The sequence below is a fragment of the Capricornis sumatraensis genome, chromosome 6, assembly GCF_032405125.1.
Source record: "Capricornis sumatraensis isolate serow.1 chromosome 6, serow.2, whole genome shotgun sequence".
NCBI classification, from domain to species: domain Eukaryota; kingdom Metazoa; phylum Chordata; class Mammalia; order Artiodactyla; family Bovidae; genus Capricornis; species Capricornis sumatraensis.
The window spans coordinates 9744045-9768421 of NC_091074.1; the positions used below are offsets into that span (position 1 = coordinate 9744045).

A 24377-nucleotide genomic window follows, 5' to 3' on the forward strand; every position below is an offset into this window, starting at 1 on the left:
CTGCCTATACACTCTAACTGCAAGAAGTTTTTTCATTCCTCAACTTTTGTTGTGCAAGGCAATGTACTAGGTGCTGGTGAAATATCAGTGAATAGACAGACATGTCTCTGGCTTCACATGTAAACACAGCCATGTGTCCCGTGGTGCTAAATAACTCCTTTCCACTGCATTAACAATGTTTTACAAATTGCCTTCTAAAAGATTAAACATTAATGCTCTAATTTCAACTCCTTACAAAATCTGGCAAAAACAAAAAAAGCTTACTTATTAATCTTATATTTCAAAAAGAGATGCTTCTGCAAATTCTAAAGTTTGGTACAATCTTAACATGTGAACATCAGTTACCCATCATGAGAGCCCTGATTATAAAATGTCAACATAAATAAGAAAGGAAGACGTGAAAAGTACAGGTAATAAGATTTACTTCACTGAAAATACCATTTGTTATTTTCACATGTTTTTGGTTTTCTCTTGCCATGGAGACTCTGTAAACAATGTGAAATCATGTTCTGAACTTTCAGTAAGTATAAGGAAATGGCATTTCTCAATCTGCTCACAGGAACACAGCAGCAAATCACTCCTAACTTCTATATCTTCTTGAAACAAGTAAACAAGAATTTCTGATGAGAAAGTATCAATGTCAATATTTCAAACTAGTATTTATTGAGCTTGTTCTAAGCATAAGATAGTAATCCAATTCTAGCATTTAGTTCTCTGGTCTTCCATTTTATACCAACAGCTATTTTGTTCAAAAGGAGATGCAGATAGCCAACATAAAACTGAAGGAGAAGAACTAAGCTGGAGGAATGATACTACTTGACTTCAAGACTTACTGAAAGCTGAGGTAGTCAAGGCAGTGTAATAATAATGAAAACAGATAACGGAACAGACCAGAGAGCCCAGAAACAGACCCACACAAATACAGTCAACTGCATTTAACACAGGAGCAAAGGCAATTCACTGGAGAAAGCACAGACTGCTTATCAACAAATGATGCTAGAACTACTGGACACCCACAGGCAAACACACAAACAACCTGACACGCCGACAAGTACTCACTCACAACTGATTACAGACTTAAATGTAAAACTCAAAACTATAAAAAGTCCTAGAAGATAACACAGGAGAGAATCCAGATGACCTTGGGTTTGGCAATGACTTTTAGATACAACACCAAAGGCACAATCTATATTAACTTCGACTTTAAGAGAAACCTTAAGTAATAGATAATAATACTTATTGATAAATGTTATGAGTTAAACAGGGCATGAGAACAAAGACCACCAAATTCAGTCCAGCAGGATCAAGATACAGGAGGGAGAGCTGTTACATTCTTTTCACACTACTCATCTTGGGAAAAAAAAATCTTTTCTTTAAATCAACAGAAGGTATTTTAATGAAGAAAATGTTTCACACATTATTATTAAAAATCTACTCCATATTATATTAAAATCTATATGGCTGCCACATGTGGCTAATGACTAGTACAGACAGAGTCTCTGAAGATATCTGATCCATGATCTAAGAAAGTCACTGGCATCTAATAAGAAGGATCCCGAGCAGCCTCCAGGAAATGCTTATACTTTATGATCAAACATCTACTTGTCTCTCCCTGGGTCAACTAAACAGACATAAAGAACCCGAGATAACAAACAAGTAAAGAAAGGCAAATGAAATCTAAACCAAAGAACAAAAACAAACAGAACATCCTCTTAACTCTCATAATTACTTTAAAACAAAACTAATTCAGTTATTAAAAAATTAAGGGTAATTCAGAGTAACTACTGAGATGTGGCAACACCATTACAAGCCAAGCAATACATTTATTAATTCAGGAGAACTTGGGCCTTCTGTGTAAACATCAATGGATATATTATTTTTAGATAGAAATGTTAATGCTATTCAACATTAACCAGACTGTAAGATAAAAGTCCATCATGTATTTTTTAATTTGTGAAAGGAGAAAACATTAGATTGAGAGTCCTTAATTCAGAAAGATGATTGACATTAAAAAAAACATAAAAATTAACTAAGTTAAGAAGAAAAACAAAGTTTCATAGAAGAAAAAAACATAAAACTTCAAAACGGATATAACCCAATTTATTACAAATTGATTACCTGGCTAATTTTAGAATATCTACTTCATTCTAACAAGCTTTGTAAAAATTCAAAGTTGTTTTTTTTTTTTTTAATGTGCAAAAGGAATAAATCACTGATCTGAAAGTTTCATAAGTGAGGGTTAGGAAACAAACTGCTTTGGAAGCTTTTTCTGCTAGCTATTTTATCACCAGGTTAATACAGTAAAGACTTTTCTATATTGCTTATATCTTCACAAAAGGTTTTTAATTATCACTGTAAAACTGTTTCTATTTTATCTGTCAGTTACACTAGTTGTTGAAAAATTAATCTACAGTGACACCTAATGACAAAACTCAAAATTTCACCAAATACTGAGGCTAGATTTATAAACATATGAAATTGTCAGCTACTCTTGGAAGTATAGATAAATACAAATGCTATTTTATCTCACCTCACATCAAACACCAAAATAACTTCCACATAGATCATCATACTTAAATGATCAAAGAGACAGAGACGCAGGAAAATGAATGAGGATAAAAACACAGAATCACAGGGTTGTGGCTGGCACAGCTCCCTTGAGAGCTGGGAGGGTGGCAAAGGCAGGGTCCTCACAGGGGCCTTGGCTTACATGCTCCTCCCACACCTTCTTCTCTCTCTCATATGCCTCCTTCCGCTTGCGCTCAAGCTGCTCCTTCAGGACGGCTGCACGGGCACTTGCCTGGGCCTGGAAAGGAGGACAATCCACAAAATTAACACCAGAAAGAAAGGCACGGGGTTTGCCTTTCTTTCCTGGTCTAAAAAGTATTTCCATATATGCTTACATACAAATACACATTACTCTTTTTTGGTTAGAGTTGTGTGTGAGTGTGTATGTGTACAGGCTTCCTAGGTGGCTCAGTTATAAAGAAACCGTTGTATATGCAAGAGATTTGGGTTTGATCCCTGGGCCAGGAAGATTCCCCTGGGGAAGGAAATGGCAACCCACTCTAGTATTCTTGCCTGGAGAATCCCATGGACAGAGGAGCCCAGGGGGCTACAGTCCATGCAGTCACAAAGAGTCAGACACGACTGGGTGACTAAACAACAACAGTATATGTGAATGCATGTCTATGTGTGAGACAGTGTGGCTGCGAGTATGTGTGTGTGTGTTGGCGGGGGGTGCCCCTCCAGAATACAAACATAAGCTGCAAACCCGGCACCTAAAGCAGGTGTCAAAACACAGCAGCTGCTCAATAAGTATCTCTGGAATGAAAATAAATGAATGTACATTCAAAAGGAAATAAAAATGGAAGTTTTAAAACATGACTATTATGCACAAACTTGTCTTCACAGAAATGGACACTATGTTTTTCATTATTAGGGTTACCATTTTCTCTTTTTAAGATTACTTGTGTGATAGTTCCATGTATTTATGCCATGCTTTCATCAAATTGTTCTCCATAAATAAGATATAAAGAGAGAGAGAAATGTTACTTTTCAGAAACAAAGTGAGGACAAAGAAAAGTTAAGGCAAAAGAATAAGGTGATTGAACGATGTAAGACCTAAGAACACAATTTTCTACCTCGGGTTCCCTTTTCTCTAAGAAAACCCTTATCACCTCCAGTACATACCTTCAGGGCTTCCACTTTTTTACGCCTCACATCGGCCTCCTCACTTCCTTCTTGATCTTCAGAGCTGTCAGTTTCCTTCTATAAAATAAGCAGTGAGCACAGCAGCACTTAGGATAGAACCTCAAATTCACTGCAGAGTTTATATGAATAAATAAACATCTAAAAATGAAAAACTTGTTCAGAGCTACAGCTGAACTCTCCAGAACCATCAACTCCTATGGACACTGGGAGAACCAGGTAAAAAGAGAATGATATAAAATGTCCCCTTTCATATGCCCATGGCTGCTACTCACACTTTCCTCTCAGAATTCCCCTGGAACAACAGGTCTTAGCAATTTCAAGGCATATTAATACGATTTTCTGCATTCCTATATTGTTTTTCTGGTCTTTGACTTTCATTTTCTTCTCAAGATTTTATCTTGTGTTAGTGGCACAGCATTTTTAATCTCAATATATTATAATGTCATCCAAGTACTTTTTGAAAAATAGATTTTCAACCTGCCTTTTCACCACGAAGCTTGGCTCTAATCTGTTGGCGTTCATTGAAATTCTGCAATCTTATTTGTCTTAGTCTTGCCAAATATACCTACAAAGAGAAAAAAGGCAACATTTCAATTAAAAAAAAAGCTACCAATATTTTTATTGCTAAAATGTTTTTAATTTAAAGAAAAGTGTTAATGGGAATATAAGAAATAAAATTTTGAGATCTGGTTAATGGAAATGTAATATTAGCTTTCAAGTGTTTAATTTAGATCAATTTATTTATGAAAACAAATACATTACAGTGACAAATTTTTAATTTTATTGAAAGAAATTGAAATCAGAATACGAAAAAGCAGTTATGGAGCAAAATCATAACACAGTATGTCAGCCAAGATATATTAACAGGTCCCTACAGACCTACTAATCCTCCAATCACTGTGAAGAACGTAAACCATGCAGGAAAGGAAGGCAATCAACTCAAAGTGACGGTGCCAGGCAGCGAGCATGCGGGAGGCGTACCTCTTCCTCTTTGTTTCTCGGCTTCCCTCCTCGTGAAGAGCTGGGCCTGCCTCCATAGAGAGCTGCCAGGTTGTGCAGGATGCCCTGTGCGTCACGTAATGTACTAAGTTTAAAGAATGACTACAGCTACAGCAGCATCTTACCTAGGAACAGCCTGGGGCCACTATTTCTGCTGGCAAGTACTGATCACATCTAGGTGATTAGCTGATAAACTGAAAACAGACCTGGGCATTTTCCTTGATCAATTTAACCAATGCATTCATGGAACAGAAAAAAGCAATTAAACCCCAAACTTAGTCAATATTAATAGAGACCAGCTACACTTTCATTAGCCACTTAAGTCAACAGAGTTTTAAAACTGCTTTGGAGGTCAGCTAAACTCCAAATCAAAATCTCTCTCTACAAACGCTCATCATGTCTATATGTTCACTTACATACTAAACACACACACGACAGGGAACGTGCGAGCTCTAGTTCCCTGCTCGCAGGCGCGCCGCATATCTAGACTGCAAGTGACCCGCCCAACCACACAGGGACTCGTGATCTCATGGTTTAACCCAAGGGTGCAATAAGCTCCTTGCCAAAAGGACTCGTAAGGACCCCACTCTCTTCCTGCAGCAGCAGTGGTGCTCCAAGAGCCTCCCAGCTTACTAATCAAATCCCTCTTCCCTCTGCCCACCTCGCCTCTATCAGCTTGCTGAAAGTATACTTTTTGTATCTGTCACCTACATTTTTCTGCTTCCCATTTATGTTTTAATCTGCTGCACTTTGGGTTCTGATCCCACTATGGCTCTGATTTTCCAAGGCTACCAATGGCCTCCAAGCTCACAGTGCAAATGTACCCTTCTGAGAAAATTGTGCAATTACTATTTCCATTGGAAATTAGTTTTGATTGTATCTATTTATATCAGTATCTTTTTCTCTCATAAAAATCATATAAGTTCACCATGGGAAACATATAAAATAAAGACAAGACATTCATAATTCTACCATCTAAGAAACTTAAAGTTTAACAGTATTTTCCTCCAGATTTCCTTATGTGCCTATGTAGGAATTCAAATATTTTGGTTTGAAATATTATAGCTAACAACAGAAAGAAGAAAAGGAGTGTACAGGGACGTCCCATGTATCCTTCATCCAGTCTCTCCGAACTGTATCATCTGGTATTACTGCAGTGCACTATCCAAACTAGGAAGCTGGCCCTGCATGAACCACAGGATTTCACTGCTTACACATGCACATTTTTATATATGCAACAGACCATCTTATTACACACAGCTTTGTTAGACCACCATCAAACCAAGATACTTAACTGTACCATTACTATACCACTTCACAGCTACATTTTCTACTCTATCCCTGCCTGTCAACTGCTGATCTAGTCTTCATCTCTACAATTATATTTCAACAACTTCTGTATATATACACACAGTATGTATCCTCCTCCAGTTGACGGTTTTCACTTGGTTTTTCTCCCCTGCAGTCTATTCAAGGCACTGGACACAAGACTCAGTGGTTTGTTCTATCTGAGTGCTGAGTAGTAGACTATGGTATGGAAATGCTATGCTTTATTCACTCATTCACCCGCTGAAGGATCCTTGAATTTCACGTTTCTGACTATTAAGAGTAAAGTTGCTAATAACACTCATGTTAAAAGTTTCTTGGGCTTTCCTGGTGGCACAGTGGTAAAGAATCTGCCTACCAATGCAGGAGAAGTAGGTTCAATCCCTGGGTTGGGAAGATCCCCTGGAGAAGGAAATGGCAACCCACTCAAGTATTCTTGCCTGGCAAATGCCATGGGACAGAAAAGCCTGGTGCACTATAGTCCAAAGGGTGGCAGAGAATCAGACATGACTTAGTGACTCAATGACAAAATGTTTCTTTGTGAAAATAAGTTTTCTCTGGGACGAGTAGAATTGCCTGCTCTTGGTATTACAGATCCATTTGCAGTTTTAAAAGGGACTGCCAAACAGTTCTGCAAAGAGGCTGTATCGTTTAACATCCCTACCAGCAATATTTGATGACTCCCTTTTTCCACATCCTCACCAGCACTTGGTTTTATCACAACTGGATAGGCAGTGATACATTATTGTGGTTTTAATTAATCTGCATTTCCCAAATGGCTAATAATGCTGAACATCTTTGCATGTGTTTATCTTCCATCTGCATATGCTCTTCAATGAAAGGTTTAGAGTGTCTTTTGCCCATAGGTAGGCAGATTCTTTACCACTGTGCCAAACACATACAAAGTTTTATATAACTTTGTACAGTTAATGTTGAGTTTTTATATGTTCTAGATACAAATCCTTTGTTAAACATGAGGTTACAAATATTTTCCTCCAATATATAACATGTATTTTCTTCCTCTTTTTTTAAAAAAAATTTTTTTTTATTTTCTTCCTCTTAACAGGGTCTTTTGAAGAGCAAAAGTTTTAAATTCTGATGACATCAAATTTATCAAGTTTTTCTTTTATGGATTGTGCTTTTGGTGTCAAGTCTAAGAACTCTGTCTAGTCTTAGGTCTTAAATTTACTTCTTTTCCTGTAAGTTTCACAATTTTCTCTTTTACATTAGAGTGCATGAACTGTTCTATTTTATACAGTGTGTGGCTGAAGGCAAGGTTCATACTTTTGTCTAACAACAATGAGACATTTCTTGACTGGATTGTGATATGTGACAAAAAGTGGGTTTTACATGACAACCAGCGATGAGCAGCTCAGTGGTTGGATCAAGAAGCAGCTCCAAAGCACTTCTCAAAGCCAAACTTGCACCAAGAAAAGGTCATGGTCACTGTTTGGTGGTCTGGTTCCTGTCTGATCCACTACAGCTTTCTGAATCCCAGTGAAACCAAACTGATAAGATGCACCAAAAACTGCAATGTCTGAAGCTGACATTGGTCAACAGAATGAGCCCAATTCTTCCCCACAACAATGCACAACTGCACATTGCACAATCAAGGCTTCAAAAGTTGAATGAATTGGGCTACAAAGCTTTACCTCATCCGCCATATTCACCTGACTCCTTGCTAACCAACTACTTTTTCAAGTGTCTCAACAACTTTTTGCAGGGAAAATGCTTCCATAATCAGCAAGAGGCAGAAAATGCTTTCCAAGAGTTTGTTGAATCCCAAAGCACAGATTTTTACCCTACAGGAATAAACAAAATTATTTCTTATTTGCAAAATTGTGTTGACTGTAATTGTTCCTACTTTGATTAATAATGATGTGTTTGAGCCTAGTCATAATGATTTAAAATTCACAGTCCATACCTGCAATTACTTTTTCAACCTAATTTATAAATTTCAAAATACGCTTGTCTAAATCTATTTTAAAATGTTTCTGAGACTTTACTAAGAATTGCAAATTTAAGAAGACTTGCCATTTTTTATTACACATTGAGTCTTCCAATCAACGACCATAGCATGTGTCTCTAAATATTTAACAATTTCATCAAGATATTTTCATTTTCATTGCACAAATCTTACATGCTTATTATACTTTTTTTCCCAACTTTTTTTGGGGCAACTGTAAATGGTATATTGCTGTTTTTTAAATATCAGTTTCCATTTCTTCATTGTCAATGTACAGAAATCAGTTGAGTTTTGTGAAACGATATTATGTAACTATAATGAGTTCATTTTTTTGTTCTAGGAGTGCCTTGGTATACAGCCCTTGAGATATTCTATGCAGATACTCATGTCAACTGGAAACAGTAATAGTTTCATTCCTTCTTTTCAAATCTGTATGCTTTTACCCTCTTTTTCATTCCTTAGTGCACTAACCAAAACTGCCAGCAGTATGATGATTAAAAGTGGTGAGAGTTAACTTCCTTGTCTTTTTCCAGACTGTAGTGGGAGAGCATTCAATCCTCTGCCTGTAAGTATTAAGTTAGGTGTAAGTTTGTTTATAGATGTGCATTATGAGGTTGAGGACAATCCCACTGATTTCAGTTACTGACAGTTTATATTATGTATGTTGATCTCTGTCAAAAGATTTTCTGCATCAATTGGTAAGCTCACATGATTTTTCTTTAGCCTGTTGAGAGGGTGGATCACATTGACTTTCTATCAACAAAACAGACTTGGGTTTCCAGACTAAATCCCACTTGGTTGTGGTTGGATTCAATTTACTAAAATTCAGGTTCTGGCCTACTTTTGTGGGCTTTACTTCAATAAAAGTCTGGTATTCTGAACTCTTGTAATGTTACTCTGGTCTGCTTCATTATTCTGGTGCTGATGCAGCTCCTGCTCAGGCCCTCCTGGTGTTATTCTGTGAAGACAAGCTGCTTCCCAGGTCACCTGCTGAAGATATCCTGATGGGAGGCAGGGGGAGTTGCCACTGGGTTTGGTCTCCTTTAGGCAGAGCATGGGGACACAGAGCTTTGTGTAAACTGCTATGGATAGGTGGATCATTTGCTCATATACTAGCTGGTAAGTGGACTGGGATAGTCCAGGGCTTTGCTGCCACAGGTGGGTCAAACTGTCCTCCAAGTCACCTGCTCATGCTCTAGTTGTGGCATGGGGCTGGGACAGCCTGGGGCTTCACTGCTGCCCACAGTTTAACCCACCCACCAGGACCCCCTGGGGCAGAGAGTGGGATTCCTTTTTCCCAGTATGTTGGCGAGTGAGAGGATTTTCTTTTTTGCTGTGGTTCAGTCACTCAGTCGTGTCCAACTCTTTGTGACCCCATGGACTATGCACGCCAGGCTTTCCTGTCCTTCAAAATCTCTTGGAGTTTGCTCAAACTCATCGCCATTGAGTTGGTGGTGCCATTCAACCATCTTGTTCTCTGGAGTCCCCTTCTCCTTCTGCCTTCAATACGTCCCAGCATCAGGGTCTTCTCCAATGAGTCAGCTCTTTGCATCAGGTGGCCAAAGGACTGGAGCTTCAGCATCAGCCTTTCCAGTGAATATTCAGGGTTGATTTCCTTTAGGATGGACTGGTTGGATCTCCCTGCAGTCCAAAGGACTCTCAAGAGTCTTCTCCAACACCACAGTTTGAAAGCATCAATTCTTTGGCACTCAGCCTTGTTTTCTTGTTTAGCTTTGTTTTTTATCTGTGTCTATGGTGGATCTTGCCTGGTAGGCTGCAGTCCATGGGGTCGCTAAGAGTTGAACACGACAGCGACTTCATTTTCACTTTTCACTTTCATACATTGGAGAAGGAAATGGCAACCTGCTCCAGTGTTCTTGCCTGGAGAATCCCAGGGACGGGGGAGCCTGGTGGGCTGCCATCTATGGGGTCGCACAGAGTCGGACACGACTGAAGAGACTTAGTAGTAGTAGTATGGTGGATCTGGGACTTCCCTGGTGGCTCAGATGGTAAAGCGTCTGCCTACAATGCAGGAGACCCAGGTCCAATCCCTGGGTCAGGAAGATCTCTTAGAGAAGGAAATGGCAACCCACTCCAGTATTCTTGTCTGGAAAATTCCATGGACGGAGGAGCCTGGTAGGCTATAGTAAATGGAGTCGCAAAGAGTCGGACATGACTGAGCGACTTCACTTTCACTTTCATGGTGGATCTGGACTGCAGGCATGTCCAACACTCAGTTCATGAAATAGAGGAGAGGTGATTTCCAGAGTGTTACTGTATTTAGAGGGAAGAGCAGAAAAAAGTGGGTCCTATAAGAGTGGAGAAGTTATTTTTCAGTAGTGAGGATACTACAATATACTCCACGGTAAGTCTAGTACTGCTACTGCTAAGTCGCTTAAGTCATGTCCGACTCTGTGCGACCCCACAGACAGCAGCCCTCCAGGCTTCCCCGTCCCTGGGATTCTCCAGGCAAGAACACTGGAGTGGGTTGCCATTTCCTTCTCCAGTTTTATATCATATGTGATTATATATATGTACTTTAATATATAAATTTATAAAATTTAAAAATCTCTAGAACCACAAATATATTTAAGTTATGCCTTTAAATTTGTATTTACTCATCAAATATATAAATGTTAAATATGTACATAAATTTTTAAAAAAATATTAAAAAAATAGACTAGTACAGTTGACCTTTAACCACTGTGGATGTGAACTGAGGGTGGGTCCACTGATACAAAAATGTTTTTCAATAGTAAACACACTACAGTCCCACACAAGCTGCAGTTGTTGCGTTCATGCATGGATGCTGAACTGCAGACCTGATTTGGAGGAATCATGGGTACAGAGCAGAGGTTTAAGTTACCTGCAGGTTTTCAGCTGCAAGGAGAGTCAGTGCCCTCATCCCCACATTGTTCAAGGTTCAACTGTGCACCAAGGTTCCAGAATTACCATAAGACTATGTTTTAGTCTTTACAGCAATCCCAGAGACAAACTCTGGAACACAGGTTGTCAAACTACAGCTTACAGGTCAAATCCAGCTTGCCACCTATGTTTTTATGTTTTATACACTAAGAATGGTTTTGCACATTTTTAAATGGTCAAAAAAACAAAAGTATTTCATGACCATATGAAAATGATATGAAATCCAAATTTCAGTCCCTAAGTAAAATTATATTGGAGCTCAGCCAGGCTCATTCATTCACATAGTGTCTATGGTTACTACTATGTGACAATGCAGAGCTGGTAGTTATGATAGAGATATTATGGTTTGAAAAGACTAAGATATTTACAGAAAAATACCTGCCAATCCCTAGAGTATGGAACAATACACAGACTGAACTTAGTGTTCTCCCTCCTGGGTCTATTATTTTGATAAATTATACATATATTAAATATATTCTTTTCTGTGTACCAAAAATTGTATTTGAGCAGGACAATGAAGGATTTTTTTCAAGAGCTGAAAAAAATATCTTCTCAAAATAAACAACTTAGTGATGAAGAACTAATTTGCTGTTAGGATAGTCCACAACAAGAATGAGCAAACTACAATCCTCAGGTCGCATCCAGTCAGCTGCCTGAAGCTGACCAGCACAGCTCCGCCCATTTGCTCAAGTTTTCTCTGCCACGCAGAGCTGAGCAGTTACTCAGGACAGCATATGGGCTGCAAAGCCTAGAACACTTAGGATCTGCCCTTTTACAGGAAATGTTTGCTGTCCCTGCACTACAAAACCATCGAGTTCACAAGTTTTACCTAAAGTAAAGCAAACACTAACATGGTATTTAAAAAGGAACAAACAGCAAAGCAAAATACGTGCTTCCTCTAGCCCAGCGTTTCTCATGATGTACTCTGCATGTAAGTTCAATAAGCAGGGTGACAATATACAGTCTCCACCTATTCCTTTTCCTATTTGGAACCAGTCTGTTGTTCCACGTCCAGTTCTAACCGTTGCTTCCTGACCTGTATACCGGTTTCTCAAGAGGCAGGTCAGGTGGTCTGATATTCCCATCTCTTTCAGAATTTTCCACAGTTTATTGTGATCCACACAGTCAAAGGCTTTGGCATAGTCAATAAAGCAAAAATAGATGTTTTTCTGGAACTCTCTTCCTTTTTCCACGATCCATCGGATGTGGGCAATTTGATCTCTGGTTCCTCTACCTTTTCTAAAACCAGCTTGAACATCTGGAAGTTCATGGTTCACGTATTGCTGAAGCCTGGCTTGGAGAATTTTGAGCATTACTTTACTAACGTGTGAGATAAGTGCAACTGAGTGGTAGTCTGAGCATTCTTTGGCATTGTCTTTCTTTGGGATTAGAATGAAAACTGACCTTTTCCAGTCCTGTGGCCACTGCTGAGTTTTCCAGATTTGTTGGCATATTGAGTGCAGCACTTTCACAGCATCATCTTTTAGGATTTGAAACAGGTCAACTGGAATTCCATCACCTCCTCTAGCTTTGTTTGTAGTGATGCTTCCTAAGGCCCACTTGACTTCACATTCCAGGATGTCTGGCTCTAGGCGAATGATCACACCATCGTGATTATCTGGGTCATGAAGATATTTTTCATATAGCTCTTCTGTGTATTTGTGTCACCTCTTCTTAATATCTTCTGCTTCTGTTAGGTCCATACCATTTCTGTCCTTTATTGTGGCCATCTTTTCATGAAATGTTCCCTTGGTATCACTAATTTTCTTGAAGAGCTCTCTAGTCTTTCCCATTCATATCTGACAATATAATGCACGTCTAATACAAACTGACTGACAAAGGAAATTATAAAACTTGCCAAAGATGAAAGGATTTCATGAAAATAATGATAAAGACACTGGAAAATAGTTCAAATTACATGAAAAACCATCTACAAATACTCAGTGGTTGAATAAGTTATGTGAATTTTTAAAAACTGTAAGGAATTATGATGTTGATCATTCAAAATATTACTGGAATTAAAAAATTCAGAAATGATCTTTGGAGAACTGCTAAAATCTCAACCATTTTTGTAAAAAAATCGCCTTCTTTCATAATACAGTTATAAAAGTAAACCATACAGAAATTTTGAAGTGAAGGGTATACCATTTTTCATCAATCCTAACATGAAAAATTTTCACATTTTAACATCTCTGAAATGGGGTGCATCTTATAATCAATGGCATATCATGATGTGTTACAAACTGTGGGCCAGGCAGCAGTTATAACATAGGTGTAAACCTATGAACCTTATTAGTTTTCTTCTTTCTTACTGTTATAACTGGGCAACCTTAGTTCCTCAGTTTCAAGTAAAAAATTCAGTTAGTGGCTTGTCTAAGAGGAAACAGGAGCTTAGTAGTTACTGAAGACCTTCCACTGATTCCCTCTGATGACAGCACAAAAGCACCAGCACCAAAACTTGCTGACTCTTGAAAGAAAATACCAGAAACAAAATTTGGGTCCTCTTAAGAAATGTTGAAATCTCAGTGCACGTGGTGGTACAGTTTAATATTTGGGAAAACATGAACAGCAATGACCCTAATTTTAAAAAGGAATGACTGGAAAAACAAATTATGAATGTAAAGTAGATTTAGGAATGAACACCTTTACCAATTTATTTTATTCATTTTCCTTTTTACAAATGCTCTACTTTAAAAAAAATCCAGGAATTATTTCAACAAGTATAAAACAAAAAGTTTAAGTGATAAAAACCACTGTATCAAGTTAAATCAGCAACTTTTTCTCTTTTAATCATGTATAACACTATGCCTTATAGTTGTAACTTGGATTTGATAAAAAAAATATTACTCATTATAAAATTCTTTTAAAAAATTATAATCCTTCTCAAGTTACTTTCAGAATATAGACTTGCAAATATATAAAAAATTCTGATAAATATAAGACAAAATAATTTTTTAAATTGCATTTTTCAAGGTAAAATCCCAAACAAGCTTTTTTTCCTCTCTTTACTACAAAATGTGGGGATTTACATTAAGCAGCTCTTTCCAGCATCAAGACTGCTGGGCTAAGGAGGGTTTCTTGCATGAGATGCACGGTTGACTGACTGCGCCTCATGTGAGAGTTGGGCCCCAGGTTCCTGACTGTTTTCAGAGCAGCTTGCAAAGGTCTCCCTGAGATGTCTGCCACATGCCTCTCCTCAAGACTCCCTAGCTCATTTCATCAGAGCTGATGAACTTGCAGAGAGACCAGGTTTCCCTGTTTCAGCCCGTGGAACATAAATGTGCAGCACAGACCTGCAGCACAGGATCCACAGTTTTCTCACAGCAATAACGGAGTGTCTACTCTATGAAGATACACAAAGGTCACAGAATCAGAAAACTTTAGGTAAACTAAGATGCTCCACAAAGTAACAGTAACTGTTTCTACAGTTAACCACCACCCCTTCCTAAGCAGGAAACCAACAGAGTGACAGTAAAAGCATGTTTACTCTTGCCCTGGAATCTCCACCACACCTCAGCCACAGCCCACAAATCAACAAGGCAACAGAAAGGAACCATGAGCTCTCTCCACGAAGATAAGCAAGATGGAATCTCAGGCAAAAACTAGAAACAGTGCCACCAGGGAACTGCAAAGTCTGGTAATGCTGAAGTGTAAGGGATGAATAAGGGAACAGGAGAATCAAGAACAATAAGAAAGACAAAGGATAGAAGCCTCGTGGGAAGCTACCCAGGTGTAATTTACCCTATAAACACTAGACAACCATTGAGTAATTCTAAGCAGATGAGCATTGTGTTCAATTTCGCTTTGTTAAAAGCCACTAAATTATACTAATTTGTTACACAGGAAAACAAAAACAAAAGCCTAATACAAGGAACAAAAAGATTATATTTTGATAAAAAAAGTCAATTCACCAAAAAACCCCAATAATTCTAAATGTGCACATGCTTTGAAAAAAAAAATAGAAAGGAAAACCTCACAGAACTGAAAGGAGAAACAGATTAATCTACAATTATATTTGAAGACTTCAACTCTCCTACCTTAGTATCAAACATTATATTGGCATAGTGTCAGCACTGATGAAGAAGTACTGGAAAGCAATGTCTAAGTGAAACACATAGCACTCCACCCAACAACAGCAGAGTACATATTCTTTTCAAGTGTATGTGGAACACTCATGAAAATAGATCATATCCTAGGTCAAAGTATGAATCCTAACAAATGTAAAATGACTAAAGTTCAACAAAGTATGTCCTCTGATCATAAAATACAACTGGGAAACAGTTACAGGCAAAGGTAGGAAAACGTCCAAACACATGGAAATTAAACAACTCATTTCTAAGTTATTCACAGGCCAAAGAGAAATTTCAAGGGAAATCAGAATGAATTCTGATCTGAATGAAAATGAAAACAGAACACAGCAAAATTTGTGGGTGAAATTAATGCAGCGCTTAGAGGGAAATTTATAGCATCTACTACCAATATTAGAAAAGAGGAAATGTCTCATCCTCAGCTTTAAGCTATAACCTTGAAAAATTAGAAAAGAGCAAAATAAACAGAAACCAAGCAGAAAGAAGATAACACTGCGAATGTACCTCATGCTACTGAATTGTGTATTTTTAAATGCTTAAGACAGAAAATTTTATGTTTTGGGTATTTTACCATAATAAAAACATTTTCTTTTTTTTAGATGGAAACATTCATCCTTCATGGATCATACAGCTAAAGGTTAATAGTAGAACTATAAAAAAAGTTTTTTTAAAGTAGGAGCAAATCTTCATGACTGTTAGATAGGCAGAAAGTTTTTAGACACAATAGCAAAAGCATGATCCATAAACCAGAAATCTGAAAACACCTTATCAAAGTTAATACTTTTCGTTCTGTGAAAAATACTGTTAAGAGAATGATAAGGCAAACTACCACTTAGGAGAAAATACTAGCAAGTTACTTACCAAATAAAAGACTTATCCAGAATATAAAGAATACTCAAAGCTAAACAAATAACAATCAATCAACATCAACAAATTATTCAGACAGTTCTCTACACAGGATATAAGGATCACAACTAAGAACATGAAGAGGAATTCAACATCATTAACATTTTGAGAGATGCACATTAAACCACAATGAGATACCCCTATACATAATTAGATGGCCAAAATAAAAACATAGTGACAATGTCCAATGCTGATGAGGATGCAAAGCAACTGGAACTCTTTACTCTTGTATACTCCTGGTAGGAAGGTAAAATGGTACAAGTACTCCAGCAAATGGTTTGACTTTTTTGAAAACCCAAGTTAAATATACACGTACCATATGATTCAGTAAACCCACTCCTAGGTATTTACCCAATAAAAACTTAACACTTGTCTAAAAACTTGTAAATGAATGATACAAGCATCAAAAACTAGAAACAAACCAAATGTCCCTCAATGAGTGAATGAATAAACAAACCATAGCACACCCATACAATGGAAATCACTCAAAAATAAAAGAAAAAGTTACTGATAAATGCAACAGCTTGGATGAAAATGATTAAGGTGAGTGAAAGAAGTCAACCAATAAGGTTTATATATCATTATGTTTACCATACGTATCTTTTTGCCTTTTCATACTTTCCAAACAAGGGAAACGGTGGCAGACTTTATTTTCCAGGACTCCAAAAACACTGCAGATGGCGATTACAGCCATGAAATTAAAAGATGCTTGGCTCCTCGGAAGAAAAGTTATGACCAACCTAGACAGCATATTAAAAAGCAGAGACATTACTTTGCCAACAAAGGTCCATCTAGTCAAAGCTATGGTTTTTCCAGTAGTCACGTATGGATGTGAGAGTTGGACTATAAAGAAAGCTGAGCACCGAAGAGTTGATGCTTTTGAACTGTGGTGTTGGAGAAGACTCGTGAGAGTCCCTTGGACTGCAAGGAGATCCAACCAGTCCATCCTAAAGGAAATCAGTCCTGATTATTCATTGGAAGGACTGATGCTAAAGCTGAAAACTCCAATACTTTGGCCACCTGGTGTGAAGAACTAACTCAAAGGAAAAGACCTTGCTGCTGGGAAAGACTGAAAGCAGGAGGAGAAGGGGACGACAGAGGATGAGATGGTTGGATGGCATCACTGACCTGATGGCCGTGGGTTTGAGCAAGCTGCAGCAGTTGGTGATGGACAGGGAAGCCTGGCTGCAGTCCATAGGGTTGCAAAGTTGGACACAACTGAGTGACTGAACTGAGCTGAACTGATACCACACATATATACCACATAAGATATTCTTGAAAAGACAACACTGTAGTCATGGAGAACAGACAATAGCTGCCAGGCTGTTGATGGTGACTATGCTGAGAGACACCAAAAGAGTTTTGGGATGATGGAACTCTTCTATATCCTGACTATGGTGGTGGGTATGTGAATTTATACTTGTGCTAAAATTCATAGAACTGGAGAAGAAAAATAAAGTTGAAGTTATTGTGAAAGTGAAAGTTGCTCAGTCATATCCAACTCTTTGCGACCCCATGGACTATACAGTCCATGGAATTCTCCAGGCCAGAATATTGGAGTGGGTAGCCTTTCCCTTCTCCAGGGGATCTTCCCAATCCAGGGATTGAACCCAGGTCTCCCACATTGCAGACAGATTCTTCACCAGGTGAGTCACAAGGCAAACCCATTACTGTATTATAATTTAAATAATAAAAGGAAAGTTACTGTATTATAAAAAAGTTGTAAGAAAGTGGTATGAGAGTTATTGTATTATACATTAAATAATAAAAGGAAATTTAAAAAATAAGGTGCCAATCAAACACCCAGGAAGTGATGTCCAGAAGGCAGCTAGACAGGACAGAAGTTAGAAGAGTAGTCTGAGTAACTGAGACAGACTGTGAAGTCACTGGTCCCTTGTAGAATGAGATCACCGCAGGGTATTATTTATAGTGAGAAAACAACCAAGGACAGAACACCCCAGAAAATATCAGCCTTTAAAAAGTGAGCGGAAAAGAACACTGTAGGAAAAGATATTACGAAATTAAAAAAAAAAAAAAAACAGAGAAAGAAAAACAAGGTGAATTTGGTATCAGAGAAGGTAGTGAAGAAATTTAGAAGCAGTAACTCATGAGACCAAATGTCACACAAAGGTCAAGTAAGATAAAGACTGAAAATACTATATTATATCTGAGAAGACGGACAGTGATAACGTCTATATCAACAGGATTCTGAATATCGGGTGAGCAACAATGAAAAGTAGTGCTTCATTCCTTTGAGGGGCCGGCTATGAAGAGCAGGATAGAGCAGGAATGTGAGAAACATGACTGTATTTATACGCTATGAGAGGGTACCAGGGAAGAAAGAAATGATCAGGAGAGAGAGGAAACAAGTAATGGATTAAGGAGGACCCTCAAGTAAACAGACAGTATGGCACAGAAAAATAAAGCCATGAAAGCATGGGTTCTACAGTCAGACTGTGCCATTTAAACACGTAATCTATCATTCAGTCGCTGTAAAACCCAAACTGTCATGTTAGCTTCTCTACTTCTGCCTCAGTGAGATGTAAGACGGGAACACTACAGAACCCACCTCAGGGCGCTGTTGTGAGAAGTGAGTTAATACAGGTAGAGAACTCAAAACTATGCCTGACATATAGTAGTTTAGTGCAGTTCAGCTCAGTCACTCAGTCGTGTCCTACTCTTTGCGACCCCATGGACTGCAGCATGCCAGGCCTCCCTGTCTATCACTAACTCCCAGAGCTTACTCAAACTCATGTCCATACTCAAACTCATGCCCATTGAGATGGTGATGCCATCCAACCATCTCATCCTCTATTGTCCCCTTCTCCTCCCGCCTTTAGTCTTTCCCAGCATCAGGGTCTTTTCCAGTGAGTCAGTTCTTCCCATCAGGTGGCCAAAGTATTGGAGTTTCAGCTTCAGCATCAGTCCTTCCAATGAATATTCGGGACTGATTTCCTTTAGGATGGACTGGTTGGATCTCCTTGCAGTCCAAGGGACTCTCAAGAGTCTTCTCCAATACCACAGTTCAATAGCATCAATTCTTCGCTGCTCAGCTTTCTTTATAATCCAACTCTCACATCCATACATGACCACTGGAAAAACCACAGCATTGACTAGACAGACCTTTGTTGGCAAAGTAATGTCTCTGCTTTTTAATATGCTGTCTAGCTTGGTTATAACTTCTCTTCCAAGGAGCAAGGGTCTTTTAATTTCATGGCTGCAATCACCATCTGCAGTGATTTTGGAGCCCCCAAAAATAAAGTCTTTCTCCATTTCCACTGTTTCCTCATCTATTTGCCATGAAGTGATGGGACCAGATGCCATGATCTTAGTTTTCTGAATGTTGAGTTTTAAGCCAAGTTTCTCACTCTCCTCTTTCACTTTCATCAAGAGGCTCTTTAGTTCTTCTTCGCTTTCTTCCATAAGGGTGGTGTCATCTGTATTATCTGAGGTTATTGATATTTCTCCCAGCAATCTTGATTCCAGCTTGTGCTTCATCCAGCCCTGCATTTCTCATGATGTACTCTGCACATAAGTTAAATAAGCAGGGTGACAATATACAGCCTTGATGTACTCCTTCCCCGGTTTGGAACCAGTCTGTTGTTCCATGTCCAGTTCTAATTGTTGCTTCCTGACCTGCATGACTTCTCAAGAGGCAGGTCAGGTGGTCTGATATTCCCATCTCTTTCAGAATTTTCCACAGTTTGTGATGATCCACACAATCAAAGGCTTTGGCATAGTCAACAAAGCAGAAGTAGATGTTTTTCTAGAAATCTCTTCCTTTTTCTATGATCCATCGGATGTGGGCAATTTGATCTCTGGTTCCTCTGCCTTTTCTAAAACCAGCTTGAATATCTGGAAGTTCACAGTTCATGTACTGTTGAAACCTGGCTTGGAGAATTTTCAACATTACTTTACTAGCATGTGAGATGAGTGCAACTGTGTGGTAGTTTGAGCATTCTTCTGGAGAAGGAAATGGCAACCCACTTCAGTATTCTTGCCTTGAAAATACCATGCGCTGAGGAGCCTGGTACATGGCTACAGACCATGGGGTCACAAAGAGTCGGACATGACTGAGTGACTTCACATTCACGTTTGAGCATTCTTTGGCATAGTACGCACCCAGTAAATTGACCAATGTCAACAGTTAGTAGCATTATAATCATCAAGTAGGATGGAATGGGAAGATTACTTTTGAACAGAGGAAATTATATCCTCCTCTCAGACTGGAGAAAATAAGGAAATACTGGGTACAATTGTAGATAAATTTATAAGTATGGAGGGATAGCTCTGACAGCTCAGTTGGTAAAGAATCTGCCTGCAACACAGGAGGCCCTGGTTCGATTCCTGGGTTGTGAAGATCTGCTAGAGAAGCGATAGGCTACCCACTCCAGTACTCTTGGATTTCCCTTGTGGCTCATCTGGTAAAGAATCCACCTGCAATGTGGGAGACCTGGGTTCAATCCGTGGGTTGGGAAGATAAGATACCCTGGAGAAGGGAAAAGCTACCCACTCCAGTATTCTGGCCTAGATAATTCCATGGGTTGTATAGTTCATGGGGTCACAAAGAGTTGGACACAACTGAGCGACTTTCACTTCACTTTTAAGTATGGAGGCAGAAAAATCTGATGAAATGTGGGGTTCATAAGCCAACTTTCTATGTAATGATTATCTTCACAGAGAAGGAAGAAGGATGAAATCATTGAGCAAATGGATAAGGGGAGAGGCTGCTGACCGTGGAGATTTAATGAAGTGCTGAAAAGGACCACACTTCTGCTGAAACCACAGGCCATAAACCCATCTAACACTAGCCATCACAGCTGTCACTTTCTCCAGCAGTGTTCAGAAACCTGAGTGTAGTTAGAAACTACTAACTTAGTTACACATAATCAAGAGGGATATGTCAACTCAGAAAGCAGGGCTCCCAGGAGCATGGGCTAGTCAGTTCAGTGACTCCCAAGAGTTTTCAAACCATCTCTTTGAGAAACCACACAAATGTCTATCAACTGAGGATTGAATAAACAATTTGAGGTATATTCACATGATGGAATATGACTTAGGAATAAAAAAGAACTAAGGACACACACAACCCCAAAACCCTATATACTGTAAGATATTTCTATGTGAAATTCTAGAAGAAACAAGAGCAGCAGACTGACTACAAAGAGGCAGGAGGAAACTTCCTCCTCCTGTTTAGCTGAGATGTGTGTGTAGTTGCTAAGTCGCGTCAGACTCTTTGCAACCCCCTGGACTGTAGTCTGCCAGGTTACTCTGTCCATGGGATTCTCCAGGCCAAAATACTGGAGCAGGATAACATTTCCTTCTCCACGGGAACTTCCCAACCCAGGGAATGAACTCAGGTCTCCTGCATTCTAAGTGGATTCTTTACCATCTGAGCCATCAGGGAAGCCTGGTTTTATTGAGATACCATTGCCATATAACATCATCAGTTTAAGGTGCACAAAGTAATTTAATATACGTGTACACTGAGAAAGGATCACTATGGTAAGTTTAGTTGTCATCCATTATATCACATTCAATTTTTTTTTTCCTGATGGTAAGAGGAGGAAGCTTTTAAGAAATGATGGAACAGCACTATCCCATGACTGTGGCAGGGATTATATGACTACATACTCTTGTCAGCACTCATCCAGACACATACCTAACACTGGTGAATATCACTGTATTTAAACTTCATGTTAATAAACCAATTTTTTACAGAGCTCTGTCTGGACTCCTGGGTAGTGCTCTCCCTCAAGTATGTTGCTAAAGTCAGCTCCTCCACTTCACCTCATCTGCTGTCCCTGACACACTCTCTGAAGTCAAAGACAAAGAGATCATGGAGGGCAGGACTTGGAGAAGGCTCCCAAGGTTTTCTGACATTCACCCACTCCCCAGGATTGCCAGCCCTGCACAGATGATCCCCAGGGCTGGGAATACGATGGGGTGTACCCCCAGGACTGAGTCACATTAAATGGGATGAGTGGCATTAAAACAGTGGGTTGACCATTAAATGCTGAGTTTCCCTGGCTGGTTGAAGAAGCAGGAGGCGGGGAGTTGATGCACATGGAGTTCTTTGCTGCTGAGATGAAGGGGCTATGTGGCAAACAACTGAGCATGGTCTCAGTCAATCTCTCCGATAGCGGAGGCCTGATTACCACAGCAGAGGGAGGGACGGCCTGCTGGCACCATGAAGGAACAGCCGCTGACACTGCTACCTGGGCTTCAGGAGACGAGGGGCAGAGGATGATCACAATGAGCCAGAGTCCTGGCCTGGAGAAACAGTGGGTCATAAATCTCTGTTGCTCTTAGGCTCCTTGGTTTATGAAAACTTGTCACAAAGCATACAAAAGGAGATATCAATTTTAAACAGGCCCTCTATCTCATCATAAAAACATTTCAATTTAGAACTTAAAATCTGTGAGACCTTTTCTCCCCACTCAGCCCTTGCTTCTAGTTCTCTGGCTCGGTCTCCAGTGTACATATTCTTGTCTAACTCGAGACTCTGAACTACTCCAGAAACAAACTATGTCTGGTTAAGCTTTAATTAAGTAGTCTTCAATCAGTTAATTAACCTACTGTCCCCAAGATGTTTAACACACTGCCTTTGTTATTAGTGAATAAAACAAGTAATATACAATGTACACACCCAAATACACCAAAAAGTAAAAATTTTTCACTTTTCTAAAGTTTTATGTATGTATATATATTGTCACCTAGGGAACGAAGAAATTCTAAATAGCTTAAAAAAATGAATCTTGAAACGTCATATAAAAATCACTTATCTCTAAAGCAAAATTTTTTAAAAGATTTAGTTGAATGCATTTATTTATTAATTGGCCGTGTAGCATGTGTGGTCTTAGCTGCCAGACCAGGGACTGAGCCTGCGTCCCCTGCAGTGTTAGCATTGTCTTAACCAATGGACCGCCAGGGAAGTCCCTAAAGCACATTTTAAAAAAATAACACAACAAAATGAAAATAATAATTTCTGACTGTAAGATGGAAGAATGACACCATGGCCTCTCTTCCTGCAAAATTATAGATTAGAGAAGTTGCTGTGTTAAGTAAATGCATATCAGCACTCAAAAACAAGCAAAACTCTGGGCAGTCCCAATAATGGAAGGAACCCAGAGGTGAGGCAAGTACACAAATGGGTTTATGATGACAAGTGACACAAGCACAGCGTGTGGGGCGAGGCCTCAGCGTGGGGGTGCGAAGGGGCCAGTAGCGACATGCTTCCACAAGAGCTCGCCTGGCCCAGCAGCTCCCTTAAGACACTAATGACAAGAGAGTTGGAGGGAAAGGCCAGGAAGGAAAGCCCAGAAAATAAGCTGCCAGGGATTTGCTTGGCAGAACAGCAATGTGTCCCACCTGGCGTCTACTCTGACAGAAAACTGGGCAGAGGACTGGGCGGAGGAGCATGTACTATCTTGCCAGGGGCCTACCCAAACAGAGGCAATGAAGAGTGAAACAGAGAGCCCCATACGTGACTACACCAGCAAGAACACCAACCGTGCAAGAACACCAATACCATGAAACAGGACACAGACTTAAACACTGAAGACACCGACACTGCCAAGAGAGCACCAAGAACAAGACCCTACGATACCTAGAGTACTACAAGAGAAATGAGCACATGATCAGGGAGCTTTCAAGGAAAACTAAGTAGCTTCATGGACGTGAAAATACAAGTTGCTAAAGTTAAGAGAATCTCATTGGATAGGCTGAAGAGCAGAGCAGGCAAAATCAAAGAATGTGTTATGAGCCGAAATTTGGGCTAGGAATCCTTCCAAAACAGTAAGAAGGGAGGAAGGGATTAAAAAAAGAAACAGAAGAACAGAAAAAGAGACATTTGAGGCAGAGGCTCCAATCTATTCATTTAATAGGTGCTTTGTCAAGGAGAAAAAGGAGAAGCAGCAATACCTGAAGAAATGGTAACTGAGAATGTCCCAGAACTGAAGGTGAGTGTTCAGACTGAGCGCATCTGATTAGCATCAAGTCGGGTCAATTAAAAAACCAAACTGATAAATACTCAAGTGATTATTTCAGAATATGAAAGGTAGAAACAAACAGTCCAACATGCTTTCAGAGATGAAAATCCCTTACAGAGGAGCACGGAGAACATCGTCACCATGCTCACGAGCCACAGTGAGATGAGGATAAGGCAGCAGCTTTAATGTGGTCTGGGGGGAGCCTGCAACCTGGATTCTTCATCCAGCAAACCACCACCCAAGACTTCACCTGTAGTCGGTAACACAGACCAGATGTGCCCTCCCACCTTCAACAAGGGAAGACTGGACAAAGTATATGAAACAATGATTTTCAAACACGGGCAAACAGGCAGCACTAGACAGTGGTCCTTGTGAGAGGAGGACAAGTGAGGTAAGCTCAGTCACTGCCCACTTCCGGGCTGCAGCACAGGGAGACGGGGTCTCTGAGCCAAAGAGAGGGCC

General features: G+C 39.5%; 1 protein-coding gene across 1 annotated transcript in view; it reads right to left on the reverse strand.

Moving 5' to 3' along the window:
* NEK1 (NIMA related kinase 1) overlaps window positions 1-24377 on the reverse strand; it is a 121764-nt gene that overhangs the window by 38115 nt on the left and 59272 nt on the right. The window contains exons 17-20 of the mRNA XM_068974734.1: window positions 4696-4779; window positions 4196-4279; window positions 3694-3771; window positions 2711-2806 (exon numbers count right to left, since the gene is read on the reverse strand). Coding sequence (XP_068830835.1) covers window positions 2711-2806; window positions 3694-3771; window positions 4196-4279; window positions 4696-4779 — 342 coding nt within the window. The remainder of the gene's footprint in view (window positions 1-2710; window positions 2807-3693; window positions 3772-4195; window positions 4280-4695; window positions 4780-24377) is intronic.